Source organism: Megalobrama amblycephala, linkage group LG20 (assembly GCF_018812025.1).
Source record: "Megalobrama amblycephala isolate DHTTF-2021 linkage group LG20, ASM1881202v1, whole genome shotgun sequence".
Taxonomy (NCBI): domain Eukaryota; kingdom Metazoa; phylum Chordata; class Actinopteri; order Cypriniformes; family Xenocyprididae; genus Megalobrama; species Megalobrama amblycephala.
The window spans coordinates 5,092,656-5,116,205 of record NC_063063.1 but is presented as its reverse complement, the minus strand read 5'-3'; the positions used below and the strand labels follow the sequence as shown (position 1 = coordinate 5,116,205).

Below are 23,550 nucleotides of genomic sequence, written 5' to 3'. Positions count from 1 at the left end.
CCTGATCTTTCATTAAAAATAAGGTGGATAGCCTGATTGATCTGGTCAATATATCAGTCTATCACTATCATTCACACAGTGCTGTTGAACCTCAGGGTGGTGCAGCTGAGCAGATTACGCTCTTTACCGTCAGTCTGATAGTTGAGGGCGACCAGCTGGATTCCATGCAGCCAGAAGATGAGAGGATTGGGATTGGCAGAGTCGATGCGTGTGGCCGCTGGGTATGTGCGGAGCAGCTGGCAGCTGGTGTGCTGGATGAGCTTCTGGGAGTAGCGACGACATAAACGCTTTGCGGCGTTCTCATTTACAGAGGAGATGTGGTAGCATTTGGGTGTGCGGATGATGGAGCTAAGAGAGGTGCTCGGGCTCAGCGTCAGTGATGTTTGTTCCTCCCAGTTCATACGAATGCCCTCCAGACTGGCTGCAGAAGAACAGAACATTCCAAATCTGAGTTATGGATTTTGACTTCAAGTTGAAACAACTGGCAAGAACCTAAACCCTTCTTTCATAGAAACTGTTTAAAAGTGAAACCAAGCACTATGAGATAGTTAAATAAATATCTTATGCGAGGCTGAGTCACATCCGCAATTTGGCAAAGAGACGAATCGGAGCACAGAGTTTAGAGAAGGGGAAAGTCTGGAACTACAAATGTGTCCTTATCACCCCTGAAAACATTACAGCAAGGTTTAGGTTTTGTTTGAGGAATAGTTCACTTAAAAATGAAAAGAATGCTTGTTGTTCCAAACTTTTATGACTGACTTACTTTCTTCCACAAACACTTTAAACAATGATTACACTGCTCTTTTCCATGCAACACAGAGAGAGAGCAGAGTTATTTCTTGGTTGGCAGTAAATTTTGCTCCACACGAACTTCATCTCTGCATCTGCTCTGAGTTTGTCACTTTAACATGCATTTGGGAACATAACATGCACCAACCATCTTCCCGTACTTGTGATAAGAAGATTTAACAACAAGAGAGAAGATTTAAGGGTTTATGCAGTTTTCTGACAAAATAAAAGTCTGATGGTTTAACCTTTGATTAAATGAAGAGCTTAAGACAGCCATAAATATTAGTATTGCAATTTTACAGTTGCAATGTAAAATAAAACAATATTTTCATATTATATTTTTTAAATATTTATTTTATATTTTACAGTGAAATATAATAATAGTAATATGTCTTTTGTTTTTATTTTGTAATTTTTATATTTTCTATTAGAAGTAATAATAATACTAAATAGTGTATGTATATATATATATATATATATATATATATATATATATATATATATATATATATATATATATATATATATATATATATATATAATATATATATATATATATATATATATATATATATATATATATATATATATATATATATATATATATATATATATATATATATATATATATATATATATATATATATATATATATATATATATATATATATATATATATATATATATATATATATATATATATATATATATTTATTTGCAGTAAGTTGTTCACAAGCTGCATGTGCAATAAAGAGATGCTTCATCACTGACAAACGATACAAGGCATTTGCAAGTTTTGTTAAAGGTTCTCTAAGCGATCCTGGGTGGATGTAACTTCCTGTTGACGTTCGAAGTGTTGTCAAACAAAACAGAGGCTAGCTATACCCTCCCTCCTCCTCCTCCTCCTCCCCTCCCCTCCGTGCTTCCTGAAACAGTCATGAACGCGCATTTAAAATCATTGTCGGTTATTGGCTGGAGCATGTTTATTATGTTTCGTGGTCCAGGCTGCACCAGTTTGTTTTTATTGCCGTTTTCGGAGCTTGTGGTGACTACAGAGACCGTGTTTTTTTTACAGTGTGTTCAGGGGACAGGCAGCTAGCGGATAGTGAGGAGATTACATTTGCTGTATGTGACAAAAAATGTTTTGGCCTAAAAACGCGTGACATCGCTTAGAGCACCTTTAACTAAAATGGATTGTAGGTAAATATCCACCTCAACCAGCACTCTTTTTGTTTTGCAAACATTTGGCAATTGATTTGCCAAATCTGGCCTCAGTATTTCTGACTCTAAACAACTGATAGAAGACTTGTGACTTGATTGCTGAAAAATTATCAGGGAAAATGTTTCTAAGGGTGCTATACGGTAATCTTCATTGTCAGGCAAGGATTTATTAGTAATATTTTACCGGAGCACAGTGGTATTTCATGCCACAGTAAAAAAAAAAAAAAGTGTGTAGTGATGTTCCTGGGACATTACATTTATTCACTTAGCAGACGTGACTCGCAAATGAGGAAACAAGTGCTAGAAATAAAAAGTTTCAACATTGTCTAATTTTCCCAAAAAGCTGCATATAAGAACCATAAACGTGGTCTATACGACTGAAGCTTGTTATTTTCCATAGTAATTGCATGGAAAAGAGCAACCAGCACATTCTTCTACATTTTTTCTTTTAATGTTCTACGGAAGAAGGAAACTCACACAGATTTGAAACAACATGATAAAAAATGCACTTCTGATGGAATGGCTGGAAGTTCACATCAATTTAAGCTTTGGATTTTCAAGAACCACTTGCCCTCCAAAAGTGCTTGTACTCAAAAAAAAAAAAAAGTACATGCTTGTTTTCTCAGACAGTCAGTCCCTGGAAATATTCTGCAGAAAGGCATTTTTATGTGCTTTCGAGGGACTTCAGTATAATGGAAAACTTGAGAGCCCTTTTCCCATGGGTGCTCTAAGTGGGTGTTCCATTTCCTGCGTGCCCTGTGCACAGTTCCGTGCAAAGCCGAGGCGGCCGTACCTTTCCCTGGAGCTCGGACCAACGTCACGGGCTCCCCGGGGCTTCCGCGAACAGGAGCGCTGCCAAAAATGGATTTCCGGCTTTTTCTGTCTTTTCCCCTTCCAGAGCCTGATGGGGAGAGGGTGGAGAGGCCTAGTTCCCACGCACACAAACACAAACAAACACATATGTAAGGTCACAGTATACGCTCCTCCAGAACTCGAGAGCTTGATACAGTTTGTTTGTTCAAACTCGCCTCTGGGACTATTACAGTTTCCAGCAGAGCCAAACACCTGAACCTAATCTACCCGCCCTTTTCACAAATTCAGAAAATTCTACTGCAGTTTACATGAGCCTTGTAGCACAAATATGCAAGAGATGAAGTGTTACTTATTATAAACAAACTGGAGCTACTCAAAATGAAGCTTGAGAGGCTAGATTTGTAAAGTAGCTTTCCCTAAAACAGATTAGTCATTTATCAGGAGGTTGCATATACTTCCGCTAGTGAACACGTTGGGTCTGCAATCAGTTTGTAGTGGACACTTTAGAAGGGAACTGCACATAAATCTTACGTAGTGATGCACCAAAATTTTTTTTTTTACTGAAACTGAGTTGTAAATAAACTTTAAATTGCACAAAATCCATTTTAAAGCTCTGTCGATAAGGGTGACAGAGCTTTTTCTTGTGTCAGACCCAAACTTTGGAATGATCTCCCTCTTTCTGTATGGTCAGTACAGTCACTACCAAATTTTAAGGCCATGTTAAAAGCACATCTTTTAAAGACTTCTTGGGCATCTTCATGATGGATGTTTGATCGTTACCTTGTGTGTTATTCTCTGTATTCCTTTTATCTTTGAGTTTGTATGTTATCTTATGTTATTGTTTTTCAGTCATTGTGAAGCACTTTGGGCAACAACTGTTGCATTAAATGTGATATATAATAAATAAACTGAAATTAAATTTTTATATCAACTTTTTAATGATATAATTATGTATCTACTCCAATTCATTGTTTAAATATAAACGTTCAAAACGTTGGCTGTAATAAAACATATTCATTAAATAATGAAGACAACAGGTTAAGTTAAAATAGAATGAATATGTAATATTGTGCATATATATTTAGCAAAATGCTCCTCTCTAGAGTTATTTTTTCCAGTTAACTATCGAGCTATGGACACTGAATGGCTTTCCTGAGGTCAATGTTACGTTACGTGACATTTAAAAAGCTATTTCACTGACGTCCATCACATTTTAAACACTCACTAAGCGATTAAATGAGACATGATACATTTCAGTAAGTTCTACCATTTCTTTCAGCATATCTTCTGATGTTTCGTGCTATAATTCTGTACCGACTTTGTTTCAATAGTACAAAAATGATTATGATTATTGGAAGGGAGGCACATTACAAATAATGTTTAGAGACGTTTTGTTCACGCATCAGCTGAAAAGAGCAGGTTCATCTAAATGAAGGTTGATTTAAAATTACAAATCACTATCATCAACGCAGCCCTAGCGTTACACAACTGACATATTTGCCTGTTGTAGCTTATCCACATTGAGCACATAAAATAAACACTGACAATCAAAACACGCAACCGAAGAAGCGCTAATTAAATGTCACGGTTTTGCTCAATGATTTCAGCCCTCCAAAAAAATTCATTTTCAGCCAAATTCTTAGGTGCATCACATCTTGTGTTTGGCAGAGGCTGACAGAACTATAAACTTTCTTTGATGTGGTCGTGTAATAATTAGATGAGATGGAAACCTGGGAATTTGATAGCCTGACAGTAGATGACCAGATCAGAGAGTTCTTGAGCGATCTGTCTGCTCTCCTTCTCATTCTGGGGCAGGTAGAACTCCTCTCCTAGTTCCATGTCGAACATCTGCAAGGGCACACAAGTACAACCATCACAGATCATGTCTGTATTCAGGTTCAAAGGAACTCAAAGCTTCATCGTTACTGTTCTGTCTGACCTTTCCTTTGCTTCCCGCTTTCTTAAACCGCTTCGGCATCTCGTCGTTGGACTCGTATTGAAGTTTCTCAGTGGATGACTTGCCTTCGGGTTTGTCATCCAGAATATTGTCTGCAGAAAAGAAAAAGATTAAGAAACATCCCTACATAAAGAATTTTCTGAATTTTCTGTTCCAGCCAAAACAAGTGATTAAAAACATTAAGAAATGAGAACAATTTTGTCTGAATAAGAAATAAAAACTTTGCAAAGCACATAAAGGTGAAGCCGTCATATTTGAAAGAAGCCAAAAAGAGACTGACATCAATAGTGTAGCCTGATATGCAAGTATGTATATACTTCTTAAAGAGATAGTTCACCCAAAATTACATTTACTTTCAAACCTGTATGATGTTCTTTCTTCTGCTGATCACAATAGAAGATATTTTTTGAAGAATGTTTTTAACCAAACCATTGACATTGCATGGACAAAAAATAAACAGAGACATTCGTCAAAATATGTCGAAAGATGTGGAAAAACATGAGTGAGAGTAAATGATGACCATTTGCATTTTTGGGTTAACTATCCCTTTTAAATCAGCATGAAATGGAAATTGACATTTTTTCTTCTCTATTGTAATGTATATTCAAGTGAAATTCTCAAACAAGAAAAAAAAAAAAGAAGGGCTGTGATCTTGTGTGAGTGACAGGTTGTCCCGCCCCCACCAGTAAACACATCATCAGAGAAGAGAACGAGGGCATTCATGAATTTAAAAAAAATAATGATGTGCACGGATAAATCATTTATAATAAACACTGCATTATTCCATAACAAAAAGAAGAATTGTCAATTTTGATTTTATGGTGACTTTCAGATTTTGGTCATGATTGGCAAAACTGAAAAATGGTCATCACAGGACCATTCATTCTGCAGATGTGCAACCCACAGACACTGTCAGATCTTTATAAGAGGCCAAGATTAATCACAAAGACAATTAAATGGTCACTGGTTGATGTCACACAAAGCAATCAAAAATTTGCATTTTACCTTATGACAAAACAAATCTCAAACAATTTTTTTTAAATGTAACCCCGAGGGTAAAATCATGGTGTACCCGGCTTAAGAAAGCAGGTTGAGTAAATGCCCAGAATTCCCCTGACTGCACAGACTCACAGCGGAGTCTCTGGGGAAGGCCATTTGGGAAAGAACAAAGTCTCTTTAACAGAGAGCAGCGCAGGGCATGAGAAACCAGATGGCTTTGTTTTTCCCCCACCGATGAGCCAGTGCCGCAAGCAAGGTCGAGCCATTTTCAAAACATCGACGATGTGGAAGAAACGAACGTGGAAGTGAGTTTGGGTTGTTTTGTTTATGTATTGTACCACCCATCTTTATACTCAAAAAATGCTGATTTATTCATGGCAGAGCAGACAGCACATACCCAAAGGATCTCAGACACAAGCACCATTATTCTGCTTTGATTTCCTCTGAGTGCAAGCAATCGCAGTAGAGTCAACACACCGGCAGCTTACAGCAGTAAGAGCGACACACAACATCATGGCACACATTTATGGGCAGTTGACATGAAATTTTTACTGTCTTCAATGAAAAAAGCCAATAATTCTCACTTAAATTTTCATTTGGCTGGACAGCAAAAAAATTTGTCCAGTTTTTTTTTTAGCAAGTGTAGAAATTGTACTGTGGTAACCAGTGTATTGATATAATATTTGGGGGGTCTCCCAGTTTTAACATTACTGGTCATAAATTTAAATACCTTACAAACATGAGAAAAAGACACCTTTTCTTATATAAATGCATATTTGCAATTTCATCCTAAAGTTTTAAACAATATTTAAAACCATGTCCGTTTGTCAACCACCCACATATGCTCACACACAGTACATTTACCTTCCTGGCCATAAGAGGCTGTGGAAGCATTGAGGACATCAGCTACGAAAAAGGAGAAAAAAAAGAGTGAAGAGAATGAAAGAAAGAGGGGGGGGCGGGGGAATGGAAAAAGGTCAGCATGCTACAGAGTGAAGGTGTCATCGTGAGAACTGTAAAAGTTTGTGAGAGGGTTAGTGAACAGAACAGAAAATTCCGCTAAATATTCCAATAATCGCAATGGATTCGAGTTGAAATAAAGGACATGTTGACATGTCTGCTTACCATCAGACAGTGACTCATAATCATAGTCATACTCGTCTTCCTCCTCCTCTTCTTCGTCATTGTTTCCCAGGGACGTTCCGCTGACTGTGCCGTTGTTGGCCTGAGCCTGCATGTGAGCCAGTTGATGTGCCTTTTGAAACAGAGGAAAAGTGAACAAAAAGCTCAAATAATCCTTCTTGATTTGTTAGATGGATGCTTCAAGGACTCAATCAAATTTGTTGATACTAAAAATGTTTAACAGTTAGTTGAGAGATCACATTAAAGCTGTGCAGACTTCTGCAGAATTGGAAAGTCTGTCATTCACACAATTCCACACATTCGCATTCGTTTCTTAAATATTTAGGCTAATTTGATTGTGCTTTAGTGTAGTACTTCCAGCTCAGTTAAGGACATTTTAAAATGTTTAAATGCATTCTGCAGATGTTCCTCAAAAACAGTGCAGAGTCAAATTTATTTGTGTAACACTTTTCACACTATGCATTGTTTCAAAGCATTGAAATGCCTTAAGGTCTTAACAGACATTTATCTTAAGCTAGTCTCAGATCACATTTGATTCATATTAGTGATGCACTGAAATTTCAGGAACCAAAAATATTCGGCAGAAACGGCCAAAAAAAAAATATATATACATACAGTACAGTCCAAAAGTTTGGAACCACTAAGATTTTTAATGTTTTTAAAAGAAGTTTCGTCTGCTCACCAAGGCTACATTTATTTAATTAAAAATACAGTAAAAACAGTAATATTGTGAAATATTATTACAATTTAAAATAACTGTTTTCTATTTGAATATATTTCACAAAGTAATTTATTCCTGTGATCAAAGCTGAATTTTCAGCATCGTTACTCCAGTCTTCAGTGTCACATGATCCTTCAGAAATCATTCTAATATGCTGATCTGCTGCTCAAGAAACATTTAATGTGTACAATTGTACAAAATATTTGTGTACAATATTTTTTTTCAGGATTATTTGATGAATAGAAAGTTCAAAAGAACTGTTTATCTGAAATCTAATCTTTTGTAACATTATAAATGTCTTTACTGCCACTTTGGATTGATTTAATGCATCCTTGCTGAATAAAAGTATTCATTTGTTTAATTTCTTTTCAAAAAAATAAAAATAAAAATTCTTACTGCCCCCAAACTTTTGAACGGTAGTGTATAATGCTACAGAAGCTTTGTATTTCAGATAAATGCTGTTCTTTTGAACTTTCTATTCATCAAGGAATCCTGATAAAAAAAGTACACAACTGTTTTCAACATTGAAAATAATCATAAATGTTTATTGAGCAGCAAATCAGCATATTAGAATGATTTCTGAAGGATCATGTGACACTGAAGACTGGAGTAATGATGCTGAAAATTCAGCTTTGCATCACAGGAATAAATTACTTTGTCAAATATATTTAAATAGTACACAGTTATTTTAAATTGTAATAATATTTCACAATATTACTGTTTTTTACTGTATTTTTAATTAAATAAATGTAGCCTTGGTGAGCAGACGAAACTTCTTTTAAAAACATAAAAAATCTTAGTGGTTCCAAACTTTTGGACTGTACTGTATTTTTTGGTTTCGGACTAACTCTTGATATAGATTTCAATATATCTTAATTCTGACGAACCGTTATCGATTCTTAAATTCAAGATCAACCTTTTAGTCTATGCTGTTTCCTGTTAATGCGTGAACAAAGCTTCACTAAACATTATTTGTAGCATGCCTGCCATCCAATAATTGCAATAAGCTTTGGGCTTTGTTACTTTTGATATGAAAAAAGTCTCAGCTTTTAAATTCTGTCAACTTTATCATGAAATACAAACAATAAATGTCATTTTGATGCTCTATAATGTGGCGTGACAGATCGCTTTGGCTGCCTCAGTTCAATTCGGTGCATCACTAATTCATATTGCACACAAAAAAAATGGAAAGTGCTTGCCAAACAGGGCAGTTCAAATTTGAGTGTCTGGCTGCTGTGATTCATTCAGATGATAATTTGTAGAAGGATAGCTGGCAAGAATTGTGTATAATCAAATAGTCTTGAGATCAGTTCTGTGTTGCACCCTCTCATCTACCTTTTGTTTGAGAATGTCAACTGGAGCCTGGTGAGCTTTCAGCTTCTTATTTTTGAGGAGGATCTTCCCTCGGAGCTGCAGAGGAGATGGAAGCAAAGGCTCATCCGCAAAATCACTCTCAAACAGGAACTTGGTCACCAGCTTCTCTCCGAACACCGTCTGAAGAGCAAAACATGAACAATGTTCATCTTTCACAGACACAGACTCATAAAATAAGCAGGTCGAGAACATCTAAAGGAATCAGATCATTCTGATATAGTGTAAAAATGCAGACAGGTACCTTAAAAATCTCAGCCATTTTGCGTTGCTGTGGTAAAGAGCAGTGGTTTTCAATGGACAGAATCACAGGCATCTCTGAGTTCACAAACGCTGCACGATTGATGGCCTCGACAACATCCTACAGACCACAAGAGCAGTTCAAATCAACAGAAAACATACATAAAATCAACAGAAGTCTCTTCAAGCATTGATTTCTAAACAGACCTTGAAAGGAATCTTAGTAGTGAGAGTATGTCCATGGTAAATAACAGGCATGCCGTCGTCCCCATCCCAGCAGTCCAACTCAACGCTACGACAGCCCTGCAGCAAAACCTGTGACAGAAGCCATAAGTCAAACTCAAATGCAGACATCATTTACATGCTGTTTTTTTTCAGTGTTATTTACATAGCTACATTCACATGCAGGTGACATCTACAGTACGGCATGTGAAGCAGCGATCATCAAATATATTTATGGACTGCATTGTGAATTGTTTTTCACCTTGGATCAGGTTCAGGATAAACAGAGAAGTTCGGCTGAAGATGTACCTGGCTGTAAAGCTCCACTGAAGACTCTCCCTTCAGCTGATGGCCCGTGAGGTATGTGTTATGAGAGGACTCGATGTAATAGTACGAGAGCGGATACTGGAGCTCATCCAGGTTTACTTGAGACTCTTCGTTTTTAGAGGCAAAGTTGTCCTTGTCCATTAGAAATCTTCGAGAGGCAGATTAATTTTCAGTCATGTAGCAGAGATTATATGAATATAGCATATTATCCAAATCTGCCAAAGTATTATGTTTCTGAAACTTCTGGTCCACATTATTTTGTCAAATGTTTTAATAAAATCAAACCTGGCAAATCCTTCAAACGACATCCACCCCATCTGACGCATGTTTGAAGAAGGCTCAAATTTCTAAAGAAACAAAAAAACAAATTAAATGTTATTACATTGGCATGCATATCATTAGATGTCTCATAGTGATTTATGAGCTGGTGAGTTGCTAATATCGAATTGTCAGTCAACGACTCTTATTTTTAATAAAGGAAGAATCAATTGTCCATGTTGTTAACAGTAAATGATGACCCACCACTGAGAACTTTAAAACCGTGCCAGACCCTTCTGACAAAAGTTTGAAACAATTTTCTTTTCTGACAATAAGTTTTCACATAAATAAGGAAAATCCTGTCAAGACACAGTTTGAATGTTGGCTTGAAAATGTCTTTTCAAGGTTTAAAACAGCTTAAAAAGTTTTGAAGTTTGAAGGTTAGACACACAAGACATACATTGACAGTGCCAAGTTTGCTGCACAAAAATTATTTTACATATTTTTCTCATAATCGTTTTATTTATTTTTAAATAACAAAAGGCATGTTCTTAATGACATCCAGAAAGTGATCTTTTTGTGATAAAACAACAGCACAAATGAACAAGCATTAGCAGTGGCTTTGATGAATGCAGTGAAGTTTTATGGTATTAGCTGGTTTGCATCACTTTAAAACATCCAATGCTGTTATATAAAATTACATAAACAAGCACAACAATATAAACATTTCAAAAGATGGTAAAAAAATAAACTTTACATCTTTATTTCAATCCAAATTCAAACTCAAAACACATTTCTTAAAATCTGTAAATTACAGCACAACCATATTAATGTGCTTCATAACAGGAATGACCTTTGTCAATTTCAAAGTAACATTCATAGGTCAGATCAGTAAAGTTGATAAAACTCTGCCTTTCAGGGAGTTCTTTTACTCACCTGTATGATGCTGAGGATCTCATCATAGCTCAGATGTTCTCCCTGACAGTTGACCAAGAAGTCATTGAGCTGAGAGATGGCCAATCCCAGCACACCCAGCGATGAATTCTCCACTCCGGTGCCATTGGTCACAATGCTAGCAGCTGCAATGGCATCTGAAATCTGCTTCTGGTTTTCAGACATTTGCTGCCGCGTGCGGATAAAAAGACCCAGGTCAGAGCCGTTGCGAGTTAGGAGATCTGTGAAGGGATCAGCTTTGTAAAACCATCCTACCTCATCAGTTACAAAATCAAGTTTAAAAATGACTATTATTCACACATGCCCACCAAGATCTGGTTGTAGACCCGTAAGTTTGTCGTCAATCCTCAGTGTGGTGTAGAGAGGAACAGAATCAGGACCCGAACGACTACATGGCACGGCGTAGGTGTCGAACAGTTCCTTCAGATCCTTGCGACTGCGAATGCTGGACACACAGCAGACAAACAGAAAACTTTCAAGAATCACCCAAATTCAAAACTCAAGCTATGTATTTGGTTAGAAGGAAAGGTGTGTTGTACCTAAAAGACTTGAAGAGCTCGACAAATTCAACAAAGCTCATGATGCTGTCAGAGATCATGAGTTCCTGGAAGCCCCTGAAGCAACCTTTCCCTCGTCCATGCCAGCTCCGACTGCTCCAGGCCCTGAGACCAGCAAACACAGTCAGCTCTGAAGCAAAACAGCCTTTACTACAAGTAATACAATTTATTCTTCACCATGCACAGATGCACTCATGACTGAAACATCTGTGAAAGACTGCATCAATTTAACGAAGCCTAAACATGCATGCGTATGACGTGAGAACCAATGAGATCTTGTACAGTTACATATGAAAGCATCTTAAAAAGAACAAGATTTTGTGAAGCCTGTGTCCTTTCTGGGAATGCACTGAATTTGTATTTTCTGCCTTACCCTGGCTGACTTTTGGAGTTGCTGGGGAGAATTGGGGAGGAATGGGGGCGTGTAGGGGTGGAGATGTTTGTGCTAAAGGAGCCAGAGGAAGAGGAGGAAGAGGACAAGGAGAATCCAGGAGACTGGCCTTTGCTGTAGGATAAGGAAAAGGGTCCAGGGTGGCCAGAAGTACTGCAGTCCTCTATGGAAACATTTAAACATGCAAAAATGTACCTGATCTCTGAAGACATTCACATCACAAAACCAATTATTTATACTCTCAAGTATCTAAAACAGTTGAAATACCATCCTCAACATTCTTCTACAATTGTGTTTTACCAGAGTCCAATTAGCTGTCAACAAAGTGTTCAGTAACCCTTACCAGTCTCTTCCTGCTCGACACTTTCCAAAGGGTCAGACTCTCTCCTCCCTAAAGTCTCCTTACAGCTCCTGGTCTTGCGTGAGATCATCTCATCATCTGTTCCATCACCACTGTCCCCCTGTGAACAGGACAGTGCATTAGCCAAGTGACATAGCCAAGCCAGGACAGTCTTTGTTGGCTCACAGTCTTTCTCTTCTTACCCTGACTAAGGTTTTCTTCTTCTTTTTGATATTGGAGTTGATGCCCAGTGGACTGTTTTTCTGGACTGAGTTCTTCTCTGCACTCTTGCTGGCGGATCCAGGGCCACTAGCACCCATATTCCAGCGTCTACCACCAAACAGTTCAATAGCATGGGCCAGTGTGGGTCCCTCAAATCTACCGTCCTCCTAGAAAAAGAAGTTTTACAGCAATGTAAAGGCCATCGTCAATAAAAATGGATAACAACAATGAATGTAATTTAGCTTTCAAAAAAGAAAGCTGCGCCTAGCTGACCTAAGTGTGTTGTGGGAACTTCAATATAGAGTAATTCAACACTGAGAGAACACAACATATGTGCAAAAATCTTTATCTAAAGGCAGCCTATGGCAGTTTAAGCTGGTTCGGCTGATCCATCAGCATGGCTAAACTGGTGTTCAAATGGTTTAGCTGGTCAGCCAGTTGATCTGCCAGCCTGATCAGCTGACAAGTGCCCTAAACCCTTCTAAAACTATCAAACCAGACCAGCATGACCAGTGGAAAAACAGCAGGCTTTTTTATAGTATAATATGAGTGAGCATAATATGAACTAATATCATTCTGCTAGCTGTAATGTTTTTAAGTAACATTCAATCATTTTAAAAACATTAGCAAATTCTTCCTAAAAAAAAGTTTTTTTTTTTTTTAAATATACAAAAAATTATCCATAGTGTTGCACTATTTCAATTCTAAACAGAAACTTGGAATGATCGGTCTATTTTTATTGTGTTCTCGCTTGGATTAATTGCATCTGCTAAATGAATAGATGTAGATGTACCTGGTACAAACTAACATACTGCTTTCGCAGCCATTGCAGTCTCTGGTCAGGAAATTTCCTGATCTTCCTGATGGCACTGAGTAGCTCCTGGAGGCCCTTGTGCAGCATGCGGGCTGTATGCTTTGGGGCCACAAAATGCAGGAGCCTGTTGTCTGTGGTATGAAGTCCATATAGCAGTGTGACACCATTTTCGCCAGGGTTCATGTTACACAGTTTGTGCTGCAAGCACACAAAGTTAACATCCACTCCAGGGTGACCCATAAACACAGCCTTCACCACATTAAGGTCCAGGAGTCCGTCGGACAGTCCGCAGTGCACAGGTTGGCCCAGGGGTAAGTGGTCTGGGGATGTTGGATGTCCCATGAAGCCTCTGGCTCTTCCACCTGGGCCACAGCTACTGTGGGGCTTGGACCAGGTGAGGAAACAGTTATCAGGCTGTAGGCGAAGGACGCAACGGGCGGTGAGATGGGTCTCGGGGTCGTAGTGGATGACGGTTGCTCCTTGGAGCAAGAACTGGTGGATATCTGGCTGAAGTGAGAGCACGTACCAAGGATGAGCTCCGTACCATGGCTAAAGGGTCCATTCACCTCTTCTGTGGTCTGGAGGTCTATGTCCTTAGCCACCTCAAATGGGTCCCCTTCAGAGTCTGAGAGGTCCCCTACTAAAAACCTGAAATAAAAATGACATGAAGCAGGTGAAGCAGACATAAAGCATCAAGTGACTGAATAAACAGAACTCTGACTGGAAAACTTCTCACTTTCTTGGAAGAGGTCATGCCATATTAGTCTTGTAAAAAGGAGTTGACAAGAGCATACAATATTGAAGAGCACTGTCTACCCATGACACAAATTTGGGGGCCGTTATGCAATATAATACAATGCTATGAGTTAAATTGCTTTAATTTGTGCACTGTGGCAGGGCTAGCATCTTGATCTTAAAGGTGGTTGTGGTTTGGGTCTTATTTACTCTGTCTTGATCTGGATATGGGTTTTGGTTTGTGGTCTCAGGCAAGACTGCAGTCTATTTCCAAAGAGTATTAAAGGTGATAATTACCACAACCACAGGTTTGTACTTGTATCTGCACCATGGCTTTTAATGGCTACTTAGCCTGAGTGTTCTAAATGAATGCTGCAGTATATTCTTTCTAATTAAACTGGACAGTCTGGATCTTCGATCAACGGTTCTTGGCTTGGGTCTTGGGATAAGGACTTGGTCTGGATCTGGGCCTTAAAGAGTCTAGTCTTCATTTGGTTCTAGGACTGGATCTGGGCCTTGAGGAGTCTAGTCTTGATTTGGCTCTAGGACTTTGTTATTACTCTGGGTTTTCTCAGCTTGGCATTGGTCTGGGTCTTAGTGGGTGTGGTATTGGTCTGTACCTAAGAATTGTGGTTTTGGTCTGTGTCTTAGGTAATTGGGGATTGGTCTTGGTCTTGGAGAACATGGACTTGACTTCAACTTTGCATTGTGGTTTCAGAGGCAGGAAATGCATGCATTTCTAAGTGCAAACACACCAAGCCCACACATCTGAAACACTACATGTCACTTAGAGACCAATCCAGTTAGTGCAACCATTGAAATACAACTATCTGGCAACTTACAGGACACGCTCTGACCCAGGTACTTTCCTTGAGAGTGTATAGTAAGGAGAATGGAAAAAAGAAAAAGAAGGAAGAAGTTTGAGAAAGTGCATGGCTTCACACGGGCAAATATAGGGGTGGATATGTACCCAAACAAATGATGCTCAACTTAGATACATTTGTGGTACAAAGTCAGTCCTGCGACTGGAACAGTTCTTGGGAGAGACATAAAAAAAATAAAGAAGTATATCAAAGACTGATTGCTCAAGATTCAGTCTCTTGAAAGATGAAAACACTAGAGTCTACAACACAGGCTATGAGATTCTCCAGAGACACAGTATTAACAACCGATACGTGCACCTTCCTCCAGATGACAAAACTGCCTCAGTGTTGAAGACAAACAGAACCAAAAACTCACTGCTTTCTATCTTCTAAGAAAATTTGGGAACTGTAATGCTGCTCTGTACATAGGTCCACATGCATCAATAATATCATGACAATAACACGTTACACAGAGAAACATTTCAGCCAAATGGCAGGTTTTGGAGTCACCTTATAACGTGACAAGATGTTTAAAGGCTCAGAATAAACCCCAAGCACTTACAGTAGTTTCTTCACTCTCTTTTAAAAATTATCTCAAGGTTGTCAAGGAAGGTGATTTAGTTGTAAACTGTAGACACTGAATGATGTGTTTTATGGTGTGAATAGAATTTTACAGCAATCCAGCCATAACCTTCATCAAAACATCAAGTGCCCATTCAAGTGCCACATACTGTACATTGAAAGTCTTTTTATCAGATATGCTTTAGTTAAGTTAAAGGGATAGTTCACCCAAAAATGCCCTCCTCAAGCCATCCTAGGTGTAATGACAATCTTCTTTCAGCAGAACACAATCGGAGATATATTTAAAAATAATCTTAGTCCTCCAAGGTTTATAATGGTTGTGAACGGCTGCCCAGAATTCTAAAACTTTATAAAATAAAATAACGAGCTTCCGGCATAACGGACATACGCATTAGGCTCGCGTCCAAAAAGCATTAACTTCAGCAACGTAGTACACAATGCCATGACATTCTACTTCTACACAATGACACAACATACTATATGTTATAGCATAGGACATAATGTAGAACGTCATGGTGTGATAGTCATATACACCTAGGATGGCTTGAGGGTGAGTAAATCATGGGATAATTTTCATTTTTGGGTGAACTATCCCTTTAAAATGAGGCTTTTGAAAAATATGAAAAAGGAATTTTTCCCTTTCTGTTGCTTTTGGGTTTAGGATTCTGTGTGTTCTTGTGTTGACAACAATATTAGAGTTGCTACAAAGTAATTTTCATTACAGTTCAGATGATTGACTCAATTAAGCCTTTAAACATAAATGTGTCCATGAGCAACAATCGCAGATGTCAAATCACATACATTTAGCAGTTCCTCCAACAGTCAAGCAACTTCCATTGAGATTCATGGGAATGCTAGTCATTAAAGCTCTCATTGGTTGTGTAAGTGTAAAGAAATAACCAAAACCTCTATGCAGAGTGCATGTTAAAGGTATTAAAACAAACTGTGAATGCCTCAGCATATAAGAATTAGACTAAACACATCATATATTTGCAAACAGGGTCCAAAATTAACTCACTGGTTTCTGCTCTTGTCTTTGAAGGAATTTTTAGGGGAAACTGTGATCTCTCGTGCTTTCTCCTCAGGCTCCTCGGCCTCCAAGCTTCGGTTGCAACTGCGAATTGTCTGCAAAATGTTACTGACAGTCGCCTCCTTGTCTGAGCTGTGGAGCCCATCGCTCCCAACCCTCTGCAGGAAGTGCTGCTGGCCGTTGTATTCGGTGACAAACTGTGGAAGGTAAAGAACACTTCACCACAGAGATTCCACACAAAAGAAAATAACCACAATTATGGACAATACGAGTAGATTTGTGGCTTTAAAAAGCTTCCATGGGTGATTCAATAGTCACTAGAGTGACAAAATGTCTTTTTCCCAGCTGAATCATTCTAATGTGTTTTTTTGTAAAGCCAGGAAGCAATTCAACAGGCATATTAAATGTTTTATGAAAAGGTAATTGCTCCAGCTAGCCAAAATGGCTTCAAGACTATTATTGTAACTGTAAAAGACAATTAAATTTGACTGTGGTGATTCAATTTCCTGTGTTAGTCATCATCACTCTTTGAAAGCACCTAATCCTCACCTCAACAGGATCTTCTTGAGAATCAAAAGAGGGACGTAGTGCAATAATGCTGGCTGCACCGTCCAGAGCCTCACTAAGCTCCTTGAGGAACACACCACAGAAGGGCACCACTTTGCATCCTGGGATGTTGAGCGCACGGTTGACCACTTTCTTGTACTCAGATGATGATTCGTGCTGGGCCATGGCGTCCTTTAGACCACGCATGGTCTCAATATCTGCCTGGTCCATGAACTGCCACATCTTCAGCACTTTACGCGACCTGGGGAAGAATAAGTGGTGAGCAGGACCGTAGGGATGTCATTTAGGGTGTCCAGACTGTATATTGCTCAAGGCCTCTTAACATTTGTGTGTACATTCCTGACACCACAGATGGTTAAGTGCAACCCGAATTATATTCTGGATTACGTCATACAATCTGTATGTTAAACCATTGTCCATGACTCATATCATTCCAGTGTTTCTCTATCCATACCAACAAAAATGGGGGGAAAAAATGGCTCCAATGCAAACTCAAAGAGGTTGCTACTAGGTGTGTGACGAGATCTCACGAGAGTAACATGTGGCGAGATTTCTCGTCGAGGTGAAAAGCTGTCTCGCGATATTGCCTTGATGGAGTGTGATGGTGAAATTAAGATCGAATATGCCACCGCTACGTTTACATTACACCTTCACTGTCATTTTGCTTTATATAGAAATAAAAACCATTTAATTCAGTTAGATAACAGTCGCTTCAGTCCCATCCAGCTCATCCAACACAAGCTGTTCACTGATCACGTGGTGTGATTAAGTGACAAGATGACTGACAAGACCATGGTGGAGGATTCGTTACACAACAGAGCCAAAGCGTCTGACAAATGTCTTATCTTGTAAAATGCATGCTCAGCACCACTGCTCCCTATTCACAGAGTATGCACGATCGCGAAATCGAAAGTAAAACGCAAGCGTGCATTCAAACGTGATTTCAATACTCCGCATTTTGAAAGCGGCTCCCTGATGCATGCAAATATCTCCCAATATTAAAGCTATCTTAGGCTGGGCTGTGTAGTTCTGTTAGTTCTGCATCATGCTTGAAGAACGATTTGGTCTCTATTTACACTTATTGTTCTATTTGCAATATACGGTTGCACTTAGGGCTGGGCGATATATCGCACGCGATTCTCACGCGCATTTCGTCAGTAAAGCCGGTTATATCCGATATATAAAGCCGATATATCGCCCAGCCCTAGTTGCACTTATTCCTTGCATTTAATAAGACTAAGAGAACACTGTTATTCAGTTTTATTTATACTGCTTTTATTTCTACGATCAGTTTATGGAAAGGAGTTCAGTTAGGAGGTCAAAAGTTGTAGAACCTCATAAATCATGTACAGTTCTAAGGTCTGAAGAGACTCATGTGAAATCATACAGGAGAGAAACCAACCAGTTGAGTTTGTGGCAAAACCTTTCACAGTGTTTGAGCATTGTTGTCTTTTACTGCATATGATAATTCAGAGTAGAACTGAAATGACATTCATTACAAGATGATTAGTTAAAACATTGCAAATGCACCTGCAGACTATTTTTCTATTTCTGACTATATTGTCATTGAGGATTTCTTAAAAATACTGTGTAAAAATGTTGTCTCGTCTCGTTCTCGTGAGCTAACGGTCTCGTCACATCCCTAGTTGCTACATCTTACAATAGTGAAAATGGCATTGTAGAACTTTATTAATTAATTTTAATATCTTTATGGTAAAAATAAAACATTTGATAGGTGACTAAAATCTCAGCAATAAAACAAAATACAAAAACATCCCTCGGAAGTGGTCAAAAAAAGCAAAGCTGGATGAGAGAGAGCTCTGTAGGACACTGTAGGTCACTACTCCATATAATAACTTTGGGTTGGGTTAGAATTGGATTGCAGATTAATAGAAATACAAACAGTGAGACTCATCTTTTCACATGTTACAAATGTGCTGTCAAAAACAAAATCAATGACTCAGGAATGTTCCTCACTTTGTTAAGCATCGTGAAATATAAACAAAGAGGACCATTTATTTATACAGGGCTATTTCTTTTTTAACCAAGCACTTCAAGGCATCATGCCATACCTGAGACCTGCCAAGAACTCCATGACCGCATTGTAGTTGCCCATGTTCCAGGAGCACTTCGCCACATGGACAAGGTATGAGAAGACTTCTCTCTTCTCCTCCATGGACCCCGCAGTCAGGATAAGCCAGGTCACCCATGAGCTCACCTAAACACACAACACACACCTTATTATAAGGCCCTACTGACAGAAGAACAACTACAACAGTCTTGAGAAAATGCTGATATACCATATGCTACTTACTTTTTTCACTCTCTCACTTTATTGCTGTATAATCAACATCATCATAATCACATATATATTTGGAAGAAACACTGCAGATTGTATAACATAAATCTCTAGCTTCAAACTAAATCTAGAGTTCAAACGTGATTTAATTTACATTTCCAAGAAAAATGAAGATTTGAGTACACATGTAGGTTTGAACCCACTGGATCCTGTAACACTAACACAGATAACAGGAGGTGTTGATTGGGTCTAGACCAGGGGTGCAAACCTCAGTTCCTGGAGGGCCACAGTAATGGAGAGTTTACTTCCAACCCTGCTCCAACACGCTGTAGTTTTCAAAGATTGCGTCTGAAAGCTTAGGCAGCTGACCTCGCTGCCTTATCAGGCAAGGACTTTGTAGGTAGTGTTTGCGCACAAAGGTACTGTAACAAGTGGAATTAGGTACTGCTCCTTTAAGGCGGACCGCTCTCTCTCTCTCTCGCTGATGAGTGGGCAGTATATAGATGGAGCGCGAACTGTGAGCATCGCATGTGTGCATGATTTATCTCTGTTGCTCTTTGTCGCTTATTTCTTTTGTTTTGTTCAGTAACGCAGTTGTCAGTGAAGTGTTGCAAACTCTCCCGTGTGTTCGTGGGAACGGCGCTGATAATAAACCCCCATGTGAAACGTCAGATAGCCTACGTGAGTTTTGCTTGCACTTGGCTGCAACCATTCGGCCCAGCTATCCGATCTCTCTCTCTATATAAAGCGTTACAGTACCATACAAAACTGATTTCGGTTCAGATGTCTGAGGCAGTGTAATGGTTTAATGATCTAACAGCAAAATAGAGTGAGCTTTGGTGAAAACTAAGCGAATATTTAATTACTCCAATGGTAATTTCTCACTATAAATGACATCAAGCAAGTAAGAAAGCAATTACAAGAAAGTGGCTGCAACCAACTTTGCCTACTCTTAATGACTGGGTGGACATAGTACATGATATTTTTAAATGGAGAAGCTAACCTATGCTTTAAGACTTGAGTCTCAGTTGTTTTTCAGTGCTATCAAGAGATTGGATTGAGTATATATGGTCAGATTTTGTTTAACAGAATAAAATAAAGAGTCACTATTAGGGCAGACATTTCACAAAAATTGGGTAAATAATGTTTTGTGGGTGGGTTTTGGTTGGGTGTTCTTTAATTTTTTTGTTTGTTTGTTTGTTTGTTTTTTGCTTTATTATTGTTTTCATATAGGGAATGTATAGGATTTATCCATGTCAAATGTACAAGAATATATGAGTTTCAAGTGATTTTATACTTTAATGTAATTTTTGTGATTATTTAAATGTTTTACATTGATAATGTTTGTATTTCCCTATATTGATTATTTGTTTTTGGATAAATTAACAAAAAAAAAAGAAGAAAAAGAAATAGAAAAAAAGAAAGAAACTTCAAAAGAACAGCATTTAACTGAAATAGAATTATTTTCTAACATTTCTGTCTTTACTGTCAATTTTGATGAATTTGATGAATGAAGGTAGCATATTTAAGCTTTCGGATGCAGCCAAATAATCCTTAAGGACTTGATTAGCTGGATCAGGTGCCTTTCATTAGGGTTGAAGCTAAACTCTGCCCAACTATGGCTTTCCAGGAATTGAGTTTTGCACCCCTGGTCTCTAGACTATATACACCCCCTCATAGTTAAAGGAATAGTTAATCTATTAATTTAAATTCTGCCATTATGAATTTTCTAACACACATTTTGTTCCAAATCCTATATTACCCTGTACCAAACTGTATTTTTGAAGAATATCCTTGCCACCCTTTTCTAAATAATAAAAGTAGATTATGACAGTGATCCATTCAAATGCTGGGCTATATTCAAAGTCTTCTGAATTCATACAATTGGGGGAAAAAAAATCCCATCTCCAATGTTAATTTTTCATTTGTCAGCTTAAAGTGATAGTTTACTCAAAAATGAAAATTATCCCATGATTTACTCACCCTCAAGCCACCCTAGGTGTATATGACTATCTTCTCTCAGACGAACACAATCGGAGTTATATTAAAATATATCCTGGCTCTTCCAAACTTTATAATGTGATTGGAGCTCATGACTTTTGAAGCCCAAAAAAGTGCATCCATCCATCATAAAAGTAATCCACATGGATCCAGGGGGTTAACAAAGGCCTTCTGAAGAGAAGTGATGGGTTTTTGTAAGAAAAATATCCATATTTACAACACTATAAACTATAATAACCAGCTTCCGGCAAACATCCGTACGCAAGTCGGCAGAAGCATATCCTCTGACACAACGCATGACGTATGGATGAACGCGGAAGTCCAGAGGATAGAGCAAAACAAAACACTGGTCACGAATTAGAAGTCTAAAACAAGAATTTTAAAGCTGGAAGCTGGTTATTATAGTTTATAAAAATTTAAATATGGACATTTTTCTTACAAAGACCCATAGCTTTGCTTCAGAAGGCATTTATTATCCCCTGGAGCCGTGTAGATCACTTTTTGGGCTTCAAAATCGTGAGAACTATTCACTACCATTATGAAGCTTGGAAGAGCCAGGATATGTTTTAATATAACTCAGATTGTGTTCGTCTGAAAGAAGAAAGTCATATACACCTAGGACGGCTTGAGGGTGAGTAAATCATGGGATAATTTTCATTTTTGGGTGAACTATAACTTTAATATGCAGAAAATGAAGTCATTTGTGGGTTGTTTCCCTTGAAAAGACTAACACCGTGTGGTTGAAATCAAAACATTGTTCTGTTTGTTTGAGCATCCTGAACAACTGCATCCTAGCAACTGGATAATAACATGCTAAAGACTACTCAGAACACCTTAGCAACTGCATAGTAACGCCCTAGCAACCACCTAGAACACCCCAGCCTTGTGGTGGTGAGTCCTGTACGGTCAGTCACCACTCACATTTTCTTTAAACACAAAGTCACAGAAAATGACCATCTCTAGTCCTGAGCGCTCATAAGAGCAATCAGTTTGAGAACAAATATTTCTGCCATGGCGTGTTGCAGCTAAAAACACCTCACAGAAAGTCAGTCAGTTACATAAACAGTTGTGCTGGGGTCCGGATGGTCAGGAACGTTTAATACGAGGGGACCGGTACACTGAAGCTCGTGTCATTTTGCCAGCTTTCCACCGGACAGACTGCTGCTCTTGAGTTACTGTGCAGGCCAACCAGCCAACAGCGAACGGACAGCAGACTTGACACATTAAAAACTTACGTAAGTGTTACCAGAGACACTGCACCCTGGAAGGGACTTCAAAGGTGGCCGTCGATAAAGTGTTTGTGTAAGACCACAACAAAGACAACAAATCCTAGATTGTGTATGGACACCCAGTGGCAACATTACAGGGATGTATGATGTGGGTTACAGCACAACCAAAATAACACAACACATTGCTGGGGCATTAATTAGTCCACAGGAAGCATTAAGGTAAAAGAGCGAACCAAATCCATCTAAAGGAGGAATCTGTGACTTGTTCTCAAAGGACACTGGGATTAATGCTTGGGGGTGATGAAGCATAGTCCTGTTATGTGATCCATTGACTTTATGCTGTGATAGTATTACATCACATCGAAGCCTGTGATCTAGTGAACTCCCTTCTACCAGGAACACTTCTTCTGATCAACAAGGCAGTGGATAAAAACTTTCAAGGAACTGCACTCAACGATGAAAGATGATTCCTTAGAGCATTACGCTACTTGACAAGATGTAAGACTGATTTCAAAGACTGTCACAATGTGAAGGTCACTTTACTGAGTTGTGAGTCTTACATAACGAGCATTGCTGTCATGCATCTGCAAACCTTTATTTCACATGTTATTCCCAGTCATAACCTGTCTAGATTCCTGCTCTTACATGAAACATAACCAGCTTTGAAGCTTCAACATTTGACATTTTCATGTTTTAAGACTTAGAGTTCAGCCAAAATGGCAAAAACACATTTCACGTCCATTTTGTTTCTCAAAATCAAAACCAGCTGATCTAAAGACAAGCGTGTACCTTAGAGATGACATCACTTTCTTCGAACCCCATTCAAAAGGAGAAACACAATTTTCCTCTGGCACTCTTAGTATCAAATATTTAAGACAACTGCAATAAACTCACATCTGTTTGAA

General features: G+C 38.5%; 1 protein-coding gene across 1 annotated transcript in view; it reads right to left on the bottom strand.

The window, feature by feature from the left end:
- plce1 (phospholipase C, epsilon 1) overlaps positions 1-23,550 on the bottom strand; it is a 107,423-nt gene that overhangs the window by 17,379 nt on the left and 66,494 nt on the right. Inside the window, 21 exon segments of the mRNA XM_048171365.1 lie at positions 128-421; positions 2,804-2,935; positions 4,554-4,671; positions 4,763-4,872; positions 6,905-7,034; positions 8,979-9,137; positions 9,259-9,375; positions 9,462-9,569; positions 9,786-9,951; positions 10,089-10,150; positions 10,998-11,236; positions 11,324-11,460; positions 11,555-11,677; positions 11,946-12,126; positions 12,307-12,424; positions 12,507-12,692; positions 13,319-13,872; positions 13,875-13,987; positions 16,538-16,746; positions 17,099-17,357; positions 19,189-19,334. Coding sequence (XP_048027322.1) covers positions 128-421; positions 2,804-2,935; positions 4,554-4,671; positions 4,763-4,872; positions 6,905-7,034; positions 8,979-9,137; positions 9,259-9,375; positions 9,462-9,569; positions 9,786-9,951; positions 10,089-10,150; positions 10,998-11,236; positions 11,324-11,460; positions 11,555-11,677; positions 11,946-12,126; positions 12,307-12,424; positions 12,507-12,692; positions 13,319-13,872; positions 13,875-13,987; positions 16,538-16,746; positions 17,099-17,357; positions 19,189-19,334 — 3,661 coding nt within the window.